The sequence below is a fragment of the Triticum aestivum genome, chromosome 4A, assembly GCF_018294505.1.
Source record: "Triticum aestivum cultivar Chinese Spring chromosome 4A, IWGSC CS RefSeq v2.1, whole genome shotgun sequence".
Classification (NCBI taxonomy): domain Eukaryota; kingdom Viridiplantae; phylum Streptophyta; class Magnoliopsida; order Poales; family Poaceae; genus Triticum; species Triticum aestivum.
Window position 1 is genome coordinate 409,380,453 of NC_057803.1, and position 17,663 is coordinate 409,398,115.

General features: G+C 46.3%; 1 protein-coding gene across 1 annotated transcript; it reads right to left on the bottom strand.

The window, feature by feature from the left end:
• Window positions 1-5,419: 5,419 nt before the first annotated feature.
• LOC123086179 (30S ribosomal protein S5, chloroplastic) lies at window positions 5,420-11,376 on the bottom strand. The gene is made up of 2 exons (XM_044507901.1): window positions 10,466-11,376; window positions 5,420-5,899 (listed from the first exon to the last, which is right to left on the bottom strand). Exons 1-2 carry the CDS (start codon window positions 11,374-11,376, stop codon window positions 5,650-5,652), a joined length of 1,161 nt encoding a protein of 386 aa, XP_044363836.1. The 3' UTR covers window positions 5,420-5,649.
• Window positions 11,377-17,663: the final 6,287 nt, after the last annotated feature.

Below are 17,663 nucleotides of genomic sequence, written 5' to 3' on the forward strand. Positions count from 1 at the left end.
AAAATGAGTTTCATATACTACATTGTAAACCTGTGATGTGTTTGTTTGTTTCTCTTTTAGAACGCGGATAAAATATTGGAGAAGAGTACCCCGTTATGCAATGGTAAAGGAAGTAATGCAGATAAGCTTCAAGATAGTGAGACGTCCCTGTTGGTCTTCAAGAAAGCTGATAAAAACTATATTAAAGACACTGAGACAACCCCAAAGTCCTGTCTTGATGTAGTGTTCGAGTTAGTGGCTACTACTGTTGGCACCAGCTCTTCGAACTCGCTGTCTGAATCAGTTAGTCTTCTTGAGTCTAAACTTCAAGTTGAAAGATATCGATCAGATGTTATGCGATAGGAAGCCGAAGGACTGAGGAAGTCCCTGCATAATTCAGATGCATACTTTCTGGTGCAACAGCAAGTGTTGGAGGATTTAAGCACCAAACAAGAGAAAGTTAATAAGCTTGCTAAGCATCTTGCCAGCATTATGGGTACCCAGGATATTGTTTCTTGAGCTCTTCTGAAGTGGTTTTAGTTCTGGAATTGTTTTGCTGCGGCGTTTATATGCTGCTTTGTTCCCTATATTTGCACTGGTGGCGAACTTTGATGCCCACTGGATGTAATATGTGTAATAGCCGTGATAGCCTAGCGTAAGTTGCTTCCTAATTTATTTCCTTATTGTCTTGTTTATTTGTTTTCTTGTAGTCAGTGCAGTTCTTTTTCCACGGTTTGCTAGTGGCCGCAATAACCTATTTTTTAAAACTAGGCCACAATAACCATGGGCTACATATTTACTGTAGTTAACATGGGCCTCCTACAGGCCGTGGAAACAATGGGCCTTCTACGGGCTGTATCATCAATGGGCCTTCTCCGGGTCGTATGATCGGTTGGCCAAACATTTGGGCCAATAATAGACCACATTATGGCTGTAAATGGGCTAGAGTTGAAATTGTCCATTCATGGGCCGACCATAACGGGTCGTCGTTAATCGGCTGTATTTGATGACACTATGAAAACGGCCCAACGTATTAACGGGCCACAAACGAGCTGACTGTAACCATGGGCTGAATTTGGCCCACAAGCAGAAAATGACAGTAACGGGCCGTAAGTAAACGAATACTGTAAATGAGCCCAAGAATAAATGGGCCCTGAGAAGGCCGAAAGATAACATGGGCTGGAAATGGCCCAATGGAATAATGGGTCGTTAATGGGTATAAAGTGATACACTATTCATTACGGGCCAGTTTCACCACGTGTCGTTAATGGGCCGAGGGTTACTAAGGGCCTCATATGGGCCGAAAGACGTCATGGGCCATACATGGGCCAGAAGTTAAAACGGACTAGAATTATATTGGATGGCCTGGATGATGCTACTGGGCCTAATTCGGATAGGCCGTAAACGGGCCCTGGGTTAGCGGGTTGTAAATGGGCTATATGCGAACATGTCGTTAACAGGCTTGCCGTGGGTCGGCCCGCCATAGGTGCTTTGGGTTCAATGAGTGGATGACATCTGTCCCAACCGTGAGCCAACACGTGTTTCCTCCAGCCAATGATGATTTTACACATGGAAAATCCCCAGTGGTCGGTGCTATTAACGGGTTATCGGATCCAAAACCAGATCCGATGGCTTAACGACGTTCCGTTACGGTGGATGCCATGTGTCGGTCACCCTTGACAAAAGCACTTCAGTGACGCGCGATTTATCGTCATGGAAGTGGACACTTCTGTGATGATAATTTTGGTAATGTCATGGAACACTTCTACGACAGCACGGGTATGACTATCTTGATTCTGTCATAAATTTGTCATGGATGTACATGCATGACAGAAAACGTGACCTACTGTGACAAACACGTATCATCACGGAAGTGTATTATTTTTGTAGTGACAGCGTCTGCTTGTGGTGCGAGCTGAACATCCATCAACCTCCTCACCAAGTGTAACCAGGAAGTCCATCGTTTCCCTACTAAAGCCCACCAGAACTGGATATTCAAGGGAACCGTCTGTAATAATGTAGCCACATAATCCTCCTTATGTTGCACAATATTATACAGCATAGGGTACTGTACGGCTAGCGGTGCATCGCCTAGCCAAGTATCCTCCCAAAACCTTGTTGTCGTTCCATCCCCAACAACGAATTTCACCCTATGGAAAAAAGACTCCTTTATCCGCATGAGGCCCTGCTAGAATGGTGAATCGGTAGGTCTTACAGTAACCTGAGCTAGAGTTTTATAGTGTAGGTATTTAGTCCGCAGAATTTGTGCTCACATACGTTCCGGCTCCTGACATAATCTATACAGCCATTTGCTCGACAAGCATTTATTTTTAATCTCGAGGTACTAAATCCCTAGACCCCCCCCCCCCTAGTCTTTGGGTCGACAAATAATATCCCGTCTTGCCAAGCGATATTTTGTCTTAACCTCGTCTGACTGTCAGAAGAAACGTGATCGATAGAAATCTAATCTCTTTCGTACCCCTTTAGGTACCTCAAAGAAAAAAAGGAGGAACATCAGCATACTAGTCAATACCGAATTAATTAGCACTAACCTCCCTCCATAAGACATAAGTTTACCCTTCCAACAGCCTAGTTTTTTTCAAATCGATCTTACATTTCCACTCTTTGTTAGTTAACTTCCGATGGTGAATTGGAATACCTAGATAGTTGAAAGGTAGTGACCCCAGTTCACAACCGAACAACTGTCTATAATTCTCTTGTTCCTCTTTTGCCATACCAAAGCAAAATAATTCACTCTTGTGGAAGTTAATCTTCAGACCTGACAGTTGTACAAAAAGGCACAAAACTAATTTTATATTTCTCGCTTTTACAAGATCATGCTCCATGAATATGATCGTGTCGTCAGCATGTTGTAGGATGGAAACGCCCCCATCCACCAAATGAGGGATGAGTCCACCTACCAGGCCTTTCTCCTTAGCCCGACCTATGAGCACCGTCAACATGTCTGCCATAATGCTGAACAGAACATGGGACATCTAGTCACCTTGTCGTAGGCCTTTATGCATCTGGAAATAAAGACCAATGTCATCATTCACCTTAACCCCGACACTACCTTTTTAGACAAATGAATCTACCTGATCCCTCCATGCCCCGTTGAAACCCTTCATGCGCATGGCTTGCTGAAGGAATGGCCATTTGACCTTATCATATGCCTTCTTGAAATCCACCTTGAAGATAACCCCATCTCATTTCTTCGAGTGGATTTCATGTAAAGTTTCGTGCAAGACAACAACCCCTTCCAGGATATGTCTTCCAGGCATGAAAGCGGTCTGACTAGGATGCACCACCAAAAGGGCAATCCGTGTCAATCTATTAACAGCCACTTTCGTAAAGATCTTGAAACTCACATTCAAAAGACATATTGGTCTGAATTGCTCAATTCGAATCGCTTCCTCTTTCTTTGGTAGCAACGTTATGGTGCCAAAATTAAAATGAAAGAGTTGCAGATGGCCGTTAAAGAAGTCATGAAACATAGGCATTAAGTCATCCTTCACTATATGCCAACATCTCTTATATAATTCCACGGGAAACCCATCCGGTCCCGGTGCTTTATTTGGCTTCATCTGGGAAATTGCATGGAAAACCTCTTTCTCAGCAAAAGGAGCAGATAAAATCTCATTTTCATCTGATCTGGGCTGAGGTATATCTTAGAGACACCGCGCTATCTACCGGAGGCCCAAATAGTTGTTTGTAATACTTGGATATATGCAGTTTGAGGTTTTCATGTCCCACTACAGTTCCTTCATCTTGCTTAAGATGTATGATTTTTTTTCTATGTTTGCCATTAGCAATCATATGAAAAAACTGAGTATTGTCATCACCTTGGACGACTTTGAGCACCTTAGCTCTTAAAGATATGATTGCTCGTGCTGCTGTGGTATGGGTTGCTGCTGAAATTATTGCTGAACCGGCACGTGCTGCGGGGTGTGATGGACATCATGTTGCAAAGCTCCACCCACATACTGTTGCTATGGCTTCTTCTTCTTTTTTGCATTTTTGAGCCGGCTGAGCCACAGGCCCACAGCCCCACTGGAGTTGCTTTTACTGAGCAGCGAAAAACAAACAAACCATGTCCCAAGCACCCACGTGCCAAAGCTTACCAGCACAGGATAAACTGGGATGAGGTCACCTGTCTAGAGAGCGAATCACGAGCCCACCCCCACCGACAACAAGTCGATAGCACCCGGCTCAACCAAGCACGCATAAGTGCCCGGCCGCATGGACGCACCCGGCTGGTGAGGCCGGCCATGCAACCAGCGGCGAGTCTACTGGGAGGGCTTAAAGAGGCTCAAGTCTACCCTCTAAATAATAATATTTTTTTACTACTACTACTAGTACTTTCATCCCAGCTCAGTGGTAGTAGCAAACACACAACCCCACACATGCGCAGCGAAGAGGCACCACACACCAATGCCCAGCCTCTATCTACAGTAATCACTAGTCCATGTATTCTTAACTAATTTAGTGTCCAATGCAACTTATTTGCCAAAAAGAAGTGTACAAAAATGAGTATGCATGCATGTACTCGTCACACTGAACCTGAACATATCCCAGTTAATCTGAATGCAGAATACCCTTCCCTTAACTATTGTGATTGTAATCCCTCCTTCAACTTATATGGACAACAAGATGGGGTGATAATGATTATTTTGCAAGATAAATTCAAATTTTGATTCAAAATTTCATATATTAAAAAAATCCTAGAAAAAATCTAGTTAATACTGCATGTTTTCAGTAGTCATTTGGAAAATTCTGAGATTATTTTGACAACAAGGTTAGGACACCGTGTTTTTTTTCAAAAGAGAGCTTAGTTTTTTCGCTGTTGACTTTAGCCTGCCCTTCATTTTTTTTCCTAGATTCGCCACTGCATGCAACGCTCACACGCCGAGCCGGGTGCACACGCGTACGTGTGTTCTCTTCAAGTAATGCTGGTACTGCAGAGTAACCTATGTACAAAAATTTGACACAAATATAACACTAAATAGCCGAGGTAGCAAGGATGATAATCTACAAGGCAAAGTTGAGCTGCAGACTAGACTTTAAATTGCTTATCTGCTCTTGAATTGATCCTTGGAAAGGCATCCATCCTGAGCATAAGTATTGCCAGCATTTGTACGGAGGATCTCTGGTTTCGATAGTGAAATCTCCACGGAACACACACGTGTAGTCAGGTAGATACAAATTTTTGCTCTGCAACATTTCTCTTGTATTCAGGAGGCGATGTAATAATAATAGCCAAAAAATATTGTGTGCTTCTTCTGGCAGTGCAGAGCGGGGATAGCATCACGATGCCCAGTTCATATTCTTGTTCATGCTTTATCAATCTGTAACAAACTCAGTAACCAGAAAAAAGAACAATTTTCTAGATTTGCTACATGTATTGGGAGACCAACTTAATTTTCTACAATGCCAGAGGAGATTAAGGAAGAAAACTTGACGAACAATTGTCCATACGTATGCAAAGTCTGACCCACCTTAGTTCAAGCAAGTGAACTAAATTTTCAGAAGTCACATAGAGTACCCCCAAAGGGTACCCCCATTTGCACCCCTATTTATCCCAATATATAGATACAACAGAAAACGAACTCAAGAAATACAGTAGAGAAAAAAGAAAAGAATTCTGTCAGGCAGTTGAATGATTTCGTTTTATCATTTCCATAACTCCTCCATTGGAAGTCCACGCTCTGCAGCAACGTCTGAGAACTGTCTCATCATCTGTGTCGCCTTGACGGTAGCCCTTGCATTGTTGAGGGGATTCTTGCTTCGCAGCTGCTTCCCAAGAGCATTTTCAACTCCAGCCATCTCCAGCACAACCCTCACAGCTCCACCTGCAGTGACACCAGATCCAGGGCAAGCAGGCCTCAGCATGACCTTTGCTGCTCCATAGTTCGCCTCAGCTCTGTTTGTGGTACAAGAGTAAATAAACAGGAAACAGTTCTCAGAATTGCTACAAACGTTCAACCTTATTGTAGATAGACTAATAGAGTGAGTTGTTCAACAGGAAGAGGAGAAAAATGGGTTCATATTACTGTAACAACAGAGCACAGGCTTACAGTCATATATTTCTACGTGAACAGCTAGTGAGACCAAAGGCTCTACTTACTTTTGGAATACTCCTATCTACTGCAATTATCAGATGAAAGAAGAATTCCTAGAAATTCAACGTATTGTAGATTAATCAAATACTTCCTCTGTCCCAAATTATAAGACTTTTTTGGTAGTACTACATAACAGATATGGTGCCTCTGCGGTATAAGATACACAATTTATAGAAGTTAGAAAGTACAACAAACATAACCATATTTCCAAATAGAAACATGCTATGTACTCCTATCCTATGTATTAGCAATTCCACAATATCTATAAGCTATGTCTCTTCAATGGAGCACAGTTCATGGTAAGGAGCAATCACATCAGATATATTTGTCCTGTGCTTAGAGAATTGTCAATTCGAAGGGGAGCCTTGGCACAGTGGTAAATCTGCTGCCTTGTGACCATGAGGTCACGAGGTCACGGGTTCAAGTCCTGGAAACAGCCTCTTACAGAAATGTAGGGAAAAGCTGCGTACAATAGACCCAAAGTGGTCGGACCCTTCGCCGGACCCTGCGCAAGCAGGAGCTACATGCACCGGGCTGCCCTTTTTTAGAGAATTGTCAATTCGGAAGTCGGAACACATTCCGGCATATATTCAAGATGCGGGATACAATCGTAGGAAGATGTTGATGACCCAATAAGAAAGGCATTTGATGTCTCGTAATACTCTGATCATATATGAGGAAAAGAAGAGAGAAGAAAAAGGATGTATTGGCTTCCGCGAAGATACAGCTTGACTATCCAGCTCCAGCATACTGCAAGAACTTTACTACCTCTCTCCATGCTTACTTACCTTTCTATTCTCCACAGACGAGGTGAAGTCAAGGCAAACCAGATAGTTATTGTGGTGTTCGAGATGCGCAGCAATACTAGTAGAGATAGCAACGCCATGAAGCGACTGCGCTAACTAGGTTAGAACAATCCAATTGATTATGCTGGAAAGCCTGGAGCGAATTCTTATTTCAAGTCAAAAACTCCTCTAGTGTCCAACATAAATATTTTTTCTCAAACATGCTTTCTTTGATTACCTGTACAAGCCAGCAAAGTAAAAATCTACTCCAGCAGCGTGACAATGCACTAAAACACACCATGACATTTTTAGATGATGACACAACACTTTGTGACAGAGCCAGAAATTTCAACTAAGAAATTCTGAAGGTTTACAATTGGCTCAGGCAAATAGGAAATTATTCAAAACACATGTATGAAAGCAAATCTGGAGTAACTAACTAAAAGTTGAATTGATCTTCATTATTTGAAACTTCAAAATTATTGTGTAAAATTTTCTAAATCATGCAATGCTTGACAGATGGAAGATGAACAATATTTATCTAAAACATGTTCTAAATAATAACTCATGAAAGGTTTGTAAAGGTCATGCTGTGCTATGCGAAAAATCACTCAATCAATATTCAATACCAACAGAGAAATTAAAATACGCTATTGTAAAGGTTTTCCATTGGACCATCGAAACAAGAGGAACATTGAAAACACATATGTCATATATTGAAACAGAGGTATTTACTCAGGATTGGGATTTGCTTCAATATTTAGTGCTTCCAAATTCTTGTCCAATGGCAAGATAATAAACACTATTAAGCTCATGCATAAAATCTATATCTATACTACGAGCTGAGTATGATACTTTCCATCTCATCCATCGAAAAATAATTATTGTGATTTCATAATTCTCATCTAACAGTCGTCCAAAAGTTAGGCATATGAAATGATTTGCAAGTACCGGAATGTGTGGACGGTTTCATAACTCTCATCCAACAGTCGTCCAAAATCTATTTGGATGATTGTTATTATACTGGTCGCACAGTGGTCCTGCAAGCTGTGGCAAATCCGCAAATGAGAGTGCCCTGTGGTGTTCGGCTGGAGCAGTGGGGCTCCATGAGTTGCTCATTCACCCTAAACGTGTAACCCCATGTTCTGGGGGCTGGCGTTTACCTTTTCATGCGTCATGCCGTGTGTTTGGTTGTGTTCTGCAGATGAGTCGGGTGTGTTGGGTTGAGGGAGTTTTCTCTCTCTTCCTTGTACATTTTTCTTTCTTCTTAATGAAATGATACTCAGCTCTTCTGCGTGTTCAAGAAAAAAAAATCTTGTGCATGTGTTTTATTTGCAGGCTGAATGTTGAGGTATGTGTGGCTCAATTTACGCTTGCTAACAAGTGCATTGCACGTATACGATTGCAAGTTTAAGCTAATGGCAGTAACTGAATCAATCACCATTAGCTCTGTATATAACAAGAAAAATTATCCATGTAGGTAGAATTCCAGGAATGCATGCCAGAGCTTAACTATTGCTGAGTTGTCCAAGAATGACACTCCCTAGTAGGCAACTAATTAGTAATAACACAACAATTGCATCTGCAATGTGTGGTAAATTGAGAGAATGTTACGTTTTCCATGGAACTCGTTCTACGAATTTCTCAGGCATGTGTTAGTTGATACTTGATCACCACTGTTGTGGCTTGCCACAATTTTGCCTAAGCGCTTAACTGTGGGAATGTTCTGCCACAGTTTTGCCTAAGCCTGCTTAGTTGTGCCAAGTAAACCTTGAACCAAACAAACTTACGGCCTCTTTGATTCAAAGGATTTCTAAAGAAATTTTGGAGGATTCTAATAAGTAGGATTTTTTTCATGCGTGGGTTGGTTGATTAGTAGGGTTACAATCCATAGTAATTTTTCCATACGATTTAATTGTATTAGCTTTAATAGGGAACTTTTCATCACTTCATATACTAATCCTGAATGGAGGCAACAAATGTCGGCTTACGTTTCAAAACAGGTGTTGGGGTTATGGTTAATGATGACATCCGTCATTATGTCCAAACCCAGAAGGGCTTGAGGCAAGGTGACGCTATGTCGCAAATATTCTTTAATATGGTGGCGATATGTTGGCTAATTCTCAAAGCAATGGCTAAGGAGGATGGTCAGGTTGGGGTCCTTATCACTATCTTGTCAAGGGGGTTGTGTCCATCCTCCAGTATGCGGATGACACGGTCATTTTTATGGAACATGACCTTCAGAAAGCAATTAATATGAAGTTGATCCTCTGTCTTTTTGAATAACTTTCGAGTCTAAAAATTAATTTGCACAGAAGTGAGCTCTTCTGTTTTGGTATGGCCAAAGAGGAGAGTCAGTATAGGCAACTGTTTAGTTGTGAGGTGGGGTCCCTTCCATAAATACCTCAAAATTCCCATTCACCACCGCAAGCTCACTGACAAGGAATGAAAAATAATTGAAGACTGCTTTGAAAAAAATCTTAGTTGGAAGGGTAAGCTCTTGTCATATGGAGGACGAGTTACCCTCATCAATGTTGTTCTTACTTGCCTACCGATGTCCGTGCCCTCCTTTTTTGAGATACCCAAAGGGGTGCTTAAAAGGCTAGACTTTTACTGGTCTAGGTTCTTCTGGCAATGCGAGGAGCAGAAGCGAAAGTACAGACTTGCTAAATGGGACATTTTGTGTAGGCCGAAGGATTAAAGTGGATTCGGTACTGAAAACCTCAATTAAAAGTATGTGTGTACTTACCACCGAGGCCTCCTTTGTGAGCACGATATTGTAACAGGTTGGGTATTGTAGAGCTAATGGAGTTTCACCCAACTAGGTATCTTCCCAAAAGCTCGTCGATTGGCCATCACCAACCTTTAAAGGATCCATTGGAAGTCAATATAGGGGCCAGACCTTTAAACATTCAATTCCGTAGAGATTCAATTGGTGAAAAATGGACTGAGTGGATCCATTTAGTTAGTAGATTGATGTCGATCAATCTAAATCAAATGCCAGATACATTCCAATGGAGATTGACTTCGAATGGGGTCTTCACCATGAAGTCCATGTATGCGGAGCTTATGAATTCTGGTCCGATTTTCGTAGGAAGCATATTTGGAAAATTTAAGTCCCTTCTAAGATCAAAGTGTTCATGTGGTTTTTGCAAAGGGAGCTACGTAGTTCTTACCAAAGATAATCTTGCAAAACGTAATTGGCATGATAGCAAAAGAGTTGTTTTTGTCATCAAGAGGAAACAAACCATCATTTATTTCTGTATGGCCATTCACTACCTTGATTTGGCACACAATTTATATTACCTACAATTTACCACCACCAACGAGTATACCTGGTCTGTTTGGAAACTGGTTGGGTGGTATTCATCATAATACGATTAATAAGATGGTTGTGTGCATCGCTTGATACAGAGGCCGGGGTACTCCCCTTTTCGAAAGAAAGGAAAAAATCCTATATCATTGAAGATGGCATTATCATTGCATTCCTGTGTTTTTTCTATTCCTGCATTTTAGAAATCATGTGAATGAAAGAAGCCCCACACCTCATGCAATTCAAGAACAACTAGCGATGTGACTGACCTGTGCGGGAAGGTGCAGTACTTGGTTAGTGGCACTGTAACGAGATTGCGGCGGCCGTTCATGCCAGCCTTGGTGATGGCCTCTGAGACTTCTTTGGCCTTGCCGACGCCAACACCAACGTGCCCCTTCATGTCGCCGACCACGACTAGGGCGCGGTAGGAGAGTTGCCTCCCACCCTTGACGACCTTGGTGACTCGGCTGACCTGCACGACACGCTCGCTGAACTCGTCGTTGGGGCGCTGGTCCCGGTCCATGTCGACGGGGTCCACCACTTTCACCTCGAACACGTTGTTCCCCATCAACGACTCGCCGCTGAAGGCCGGCCCGTAGAGCGACTCGTAGGCTGCTGCCACGTCCTCTGGTGATTCCGGCGGCAACTCGTCGAATGGCGCCGGCTCAATGTATCCCTCCGGTGGTGCCGCGAACTGAAACTCCGTAGAGGACACCGCCTCCGGCTGCGGCTTCTCGTCGTCCTCGTCCCCGAAGGCGGCTTCCGCAGAATCCTCCGCCTCCCCTTCCTCATCCTCTTCATGGTAGGAGGCCGAACCGTCCCGGGTGGAGAACATGGAGACAGGGAGCAGGAGGCGGCGGGAGGTGGAGATACGGGCTTTGGGGCAGAGACGGAGGCGCTGTTGAAGGAAGGAGAACAGTGCGGGAACAACGTGGGCGGCAGTGGAGGTGGTGGCCATCGCCATGGCTGTGGCGGCGACCGCCATTTTGGCAAGTTCTTCGGGTGATGCTCCGGCGAGGGGAGGCGAGGCCGCGAGGGAGGGGGAGGAGCAGAGAAGTGCTGGGGTGGCAATGTGGGAGTTGCTCGGCTTATCCTCTTCTGTTATCCGGTGTTTAATCCTCGAGGAATCTGGGCAGGGCTGCAAAATGAATCTGCCGAGCTGGCTCGCTCTTTCAACCATCGGCTCACGCGGGCCCGGTTGCTTGATCTCCACACAAGTTCTAATTCTGTCCCACAAAATCATCAATATGGAGTTCACGTTCCAAAAAAAAATTACCTGTAAACATTCTGGTATCTGAATAAAGCTTGGCGAGATTGTCTAAAAAAAATCAATATAGAGTTCACGTTTCAAAAAATGAATCTAGCTGCAAAATTAACGGAGCGCACTTCATAAACAGCATCATACCTTCATTTTTGGAGGTTGGGTGGAGCTGTTTCGGAGCGCACATTAGATATAATCGGACGTTGTAGAGTGAAGTTTTAGCTCCCAGATCAGAATGCCCTAGTCTGCCTCGTCAATATCACTCCGCCATGCCAGGCTTCCTCCCTTGGCTCAAGCGCCTCTTCCGCGAGCGGCTTGGCATCTCGGAGGTTCGCTTTGCCGGCTGCACTACGGGCACTGTCTTCGTTGTCTTCCTTCGGGAGGCGGAGCAGGCGGCCGCCAGAGGGCGAGCCCTATTGAAACCTGCTCCCACCGCGTCGATATCCTCACCCACAACGCCGGTGACAACTCCTTCAGCTTCGCCTTTCGCCACATTGTTAGCTTGTCGCTAGAGAAGATGCCCCTTGAGTTGTGGGATCGGAGGGGCGTCTCATCCAGCGTGGCTAGCTTTGCTTGCTTGCTTGGCATTAACCATGTCTGCCTCCATGGGAATGACTTCTCTTGCATCCTCCTGTTAGCCAAGGTCGAGGCTCTTCAGCACATCCGCACCACCTCACCTTCCACCGCATTGACGGTGTCGGCATCTACGCTGACATTCCCATTAATGAAGTTTGGGACGTGGCACGCATGTTGGGCTCCCCCTCCTCCCCTCCTCTACCACCCAACGCCTTCCCCCGAAGGGCGGTGACCATTCCTCTCCATGCGGGTTGTGTCGTGGCCATGCCAACCCACGCGCTACGCGGTCGTCAACGAGAGCATGTCGGACCGCACCTTCCGCGCTTTCCAATACCCACACCTAGCCACTTTTGGCGATTCCATAGTCGTGCTAAACGTCTCCGCCAAGCCTAGATTCCAGAGATACGCCACCTTCGCCATTCCCACCATCCAGGAGGTTGCTCACGAGGACGAGGACCGCATGTGCCTTAAGCATGTCCTCATGGCAGTGGACGCTAGGCTGTCGCACACCATAGTGGCCTTCGATGCCGATACACTCACCTTCACCTTCTCCGTCAAAATGAGCAACTGTCGTTCGGCCTCTGGGGTAGTCCTTGCAGGGCAGGCCACCATGGACCACGACCGCTTTCTTTGCTTCAATCTCAACCTGGGACAGATTGAGCATCACCGTTGGCGCTCCATTTTATTCAAGCTCTGCCCTAAAACCCTTGCAGGCGAGTTATGCTCCAGCAACTTGCCTCTGCTGCCCTCGATCAAGTGTAAGCATCCACCAAAAAACCATGTACCAAGCTCTCTAGTGCCAGATGTTGGGCCCCTCCTCGCTCTCGTAGGAGAGCACACCTTTCCCTCGCTCAAAATGCCACTAGCCCAAATCAGGGTGCAGGGCCATCAAGTGTTGAACTCCCATCCTATCTACACAAGGCCCATCAAGTCGGGTCCCAGGTCCCTTTGTGGGCCTACTCCCAACCGAATTCCTCTCCCCGGCCGCCTGCACTAATCTTGAGCATGCCTCCTATGCTATCCTACCCGCAGTAGTGGCCACTAGATTCTGCAGTTGTCGCGCACCCGCATCTGAGCCCGCCGCCACCAAGCGGCACACCTCCCCCACCCTACAACTTTTTTAACCGACAACCATCACTATCCTCGACGACAGATCTGCCGACTGTGGAGCAAGCTCAAGCCTCTGCTGACTTGTCTGTTGAGGATGCCCCTCCGGCGGCGGTGAACGTTGCCGCAAGTGCTATGGCCACCTCCCCTTGACACAGCACGCGCATCCAGAAGATGTACGACGGGGTTCATCTAGGCTCCATGGAGCGCGCCTCCAAGCACAAGGCCTCGTCCAACCCGTTTGACAGTGGGGCAGCCCGTCCCCGCTCGCCAGGACAGAAGCGAGGAAAGACTCAGAAGGCCACGGACGTCCTTGAGATACCGTCTCTGTGACATGCCAAGGCCGCTCACTCGAGGCAAGGCCAAGCTGCTTGCTCGATTTTGTGATCTGAATGAAGAGGTGGTGTTCGTGGACGCCTCCCTCCCTGCTGAATCGGGTGACACCTCTGCCTCCTCTGAGTCCAACAGATCTACCCATGGCTAGATGCCCCTCCAAAATTCTACTTTCTCGGGTTCTCTATAACTGCAAGATGCTCGAGGCCTGCTCATGTTGTAGTCTCTCTGTAGTAGTCTGTCATCTTAGTGTGTGGCCCCTTGGGGCGTTATATCTGCATTGTACTGCATGATTCCTGTTTCCCCACTATGCATCTTGCATCATGAACCATGTAAGCTCTCATGAGCACTTTTGTTATCAAGAAATCGTCTTATGCTATCTTCTTTCCATTCTTACGCCTCATGTCACCCAAGATATCTCTCTCTGTATTTATGAGGATCTCTAGTTGGAACGTTAGGGGGCTTGGCGATACTGACAAATGCACTCTAGTCAAAGATGCTCTCTTGGCTAGTCGATCGTCTGTGGTTTGCCTGTAGGAATTAAATCTGCGGCAGCTGGACATAACGAAGGCGGCCACCTTCCTACCTACAAGCCTGAGGTTGTTCATCTACATACTGGCGAGTGGGTACTCAGGTGGGCTCGTCCTTGCCTGGGACGACAGTGTGGTCCAAGGCACGGAGATCGCCAAGAACAGGTTCTCACCATGAAGTTTCAGTCCAGAAGCAACAACGACAACTTTGCTCTATCCATAGTATATGCCCCTTGTGAAAATGAAGACAGACCGGAGTTCTTTTATTCTATGAATTAAGTGTCTCAGGTGCTAGCCGGTCCATGGATTGTACTGGGAGACTTCAACATCCCATGAAAAATCTCAGGGAAGGAAGAATTGGTCTCTAATGGACAATTTCAACTCCTGGATCCATCAAAATGCTCTGGATGATATTGACATTACAAACCACACCTTCACCTGGTCAAACAAAAGAGTGGAGCCAATTCTTGTCAAGTTGGACAAAATTCTTGTCAATGCAGACAGGAGCCTGATTTTTTGGACACTATGACAGTTGTTCTTCCATCAACAAATTCAGACCATGCCTTGATTGGTGTGGATTTCTACAAAAAAGCACCCAAGTGCCCTTTTTCAGGTTCGAAAATCACTGGCTGCACGTACCAGCAATACGGGACCTGGTTACGACTTTCTGGCAAAGAGGCTGCAGGCCCTTCGCCTCGGCTTCGTCCCACCTCAACTTCAAGTTCAGAAGGTTAAGGGCGGCAATCAGAAAATGGAACAAATAAAGCACGCCCCTGAAGTTGACTATGGACAATTGCAAGCATGTGGTACAGTTTTTAGATGCAGTGAAGAGAGAAGACACCTGTAACGCCCCGAGACCGATGTGCCAGGTGTCGTGCAGTTATTCGCCATCGTTGCCATGTCATTTGTTTGCGTGTGCATCTTATCATGTCATCATGTGCATTGCATCATCATGTTTTCAAAACTTGCATCTGTCCCGGCCTCCTTGTTCTCTCCGTTGTCCGTTCTGAGCCCAGACACACTTGCACGCGCCCGCGGCATGTCCGAAATAGTTTTTTATAAGTGGCCGGAAAAATGTTTTCGGAATGGGCTGAAAGTTGGCGTGCGGTCTTATTATAGTGTAGGTAGACCGCCTGTCAATTTTCGTCGCATTCGGAGTTCGTTTGATAGCCTAACCGTTAAACTATAGCGACATTATAGTCGGTCTAACGTCAGACGTTTTCGGTCTCCGGAAACAGTTGCCGGGCTGCACCCCTCTCCTCTCATCTCAGCCCAACCTCTCTTCACAGCCCACTAGCCCACCTATCTAACCCCCCTCTGTTCCAGGTCGTTCGATCGAGATCGAACGGCTCCGAAACGGACTAAAACCCCCAACCCTAGCTCCTCCTGCTATTTATAGCAGCCCCCCCTTGCCATTTTGGGCCTTCCCCTTCCTCCTCCTCGAAATATGCGCCCCCAATCATCAGCCAGCCGCCTCCCACCTCCTCTCCTCAATTTCCGGCGCCGGCCCACCCCTCCAGCCGCCACATGGCGGGCTCTCTGATTGGCCAGCCGCCGCCACGCAGCGCCGCCCGTGGCCAGTGGCAAGCCGCCACGTCGCCTCCCCGTTCCCTCCCCACGCGCCCAGCCGGCGCGCCCCAGGGCGCCGACGGATCCCGCTCGCCCTGAGCCCCTCCAACCTCCCGCGCCTGGATCGGACAGCGCCCGATCTCCATCGCCGCCGTCTTGCACTCGCCGGCCACCAGAGCCTCGCCGCCGACGAGCACCTCCGACCCAGGCCATTGCCCCGCGCCCCCTCTCCTTTCTTCTCCCTCCGTTTCTCTCTCTCTGCTCCTCACCAATGTCGCCTCTCTCCAGGAACCGCCGCTGCCATGGGAGTTCGCTGGAGCCGGAGCTCCCTCGGCGTCGCCCTCGCCTCCCGCCGCTGGATTCGCCCAAAAACTGAGCCGCCACCTCCGGATCCGTCATCCTCCGACGCCCTTCGCTCGGGCCCGCCGCCACCTGCTCGGCGGAGCGCCAGAGTCGCCGTCGCCTCACTCGATCGGGAGGTCCCCGATCCACACCTGCCCGTTGACCGCGTGTGGGCCGGCCCATCTCTCCAGCCAGGCCCAGCCACTCCTCTACTACACCGCGCCAGCCCAGCGCGCCCCTCCTGGCTACCTCTCCATAGTTCTGGGCAAGGCCCATGGTGAGAACAGATGCGGCCTGTGCCATGTTTTTCCCATATGTTTTTCGGGTCCTGCGATTTGACAATTATCTAGAGAATACAGATTTGCAAAAAACCCTGCTGTTCATGCATATAATAACTTCAAACCGTGCATCGGATTAAAATAATTTATATATGAAACTTGCTCAGAATTTTGTCTAGTTTAATAATATGTCATTTTCTTGCCATGTTAAAATGTTTAAAATGATGTTTGCATTATTTGCTCCTATGCCATGCTAAAATGATTTAATTCATAACTAAATAACCGTAACTCTGAATTTAATAAACTTTATATGTAAATGGGGTAGAAAAATGCCTAGTTTAACATGGTGACCTTTATTTGCATGTTAAACAACTCTAAAATTGTGTTTAGGGCAGAACAGTACAAAACCTAATATATGCATATGAGGCGTTTCCGGAATTGTTGTTCGTTGTTTCCGGCCTCATTTAAACTTGACTAGATAGGTAGTTTTATTTGCTTCACCCTCTTGCCATGTTTATCAACATTTAATATTGTTGAGTACATAACCGGGAGAGAACTAAATAATTGATGTGGCGTTTCGTCGATATGCAACGGAGTTGCATATTGGCCTCCACTTAATTTGTAGGATTGTTTATGCACTTTGCCATGTCATGCTTCATTAAACCGGACATGCATCATTCTTGTTTGCGCATCATGCCATGTCTATGTGGTGGTTGTTTACTATGTCGTTTGCTTCTTTCCGGTGTTGCTTCTTCGGGTTGGTTCCGATAACGTAGCGTTTGTGAGGACCCGTTCGTCTACGTCTATTTATCTTCTTCATGGACTCGTTCTTCTTCCTTGCGGGATCTCAGGCAAGATGATCATACCCTCGAAATCACTACTATCTTTGCTATGCTAGTTTGCTCGCTCTTTGCTATGCCAATGCTACGATGCCTACCATTTGCTTGTCAGCCTCCCAAATTGCCATGTCAAACCTCTAACCCACCATGTCCTAGCAAACCGTTGTTTGGCTAGGTTACCGCTTTGCTCAGCCCTTCTTATAGTGTTGTTAGTTGCAGGTGAAGATTGAAGTTTGTTCCTTGGTGGAACATGGTGATTCGTTCCTTGTTGGAACATGTTTACTTGTTGGGATATCACTATATATCTTATTTAATTAATACATCTATATACTTGGTAAAGGGTGGAAGGCTCGGCCTTATGCCTGGTGTTTTGTTCCACTCTTGCCGCCCTAGTTTCCGTCATATCGGTGTTATGTTCCCGGATTTTGCGTTCCTCACGCGGTTGGGTTATAATGGGAACCCCTTGACAGTTCGCTTTGAATAAAACTCCTCCGACAAGGCCCAACATTGGTTTTACCATTCGCCGCCTAGCCTTTTCTTTTCCCTTGGGGGTCGCGCGCCCAAGGGTCATCATTATTTTTAACCCCCCCAGGCCAGTGCTTGTCTAAGTGTTGGTCCAACCCAGAGCACCG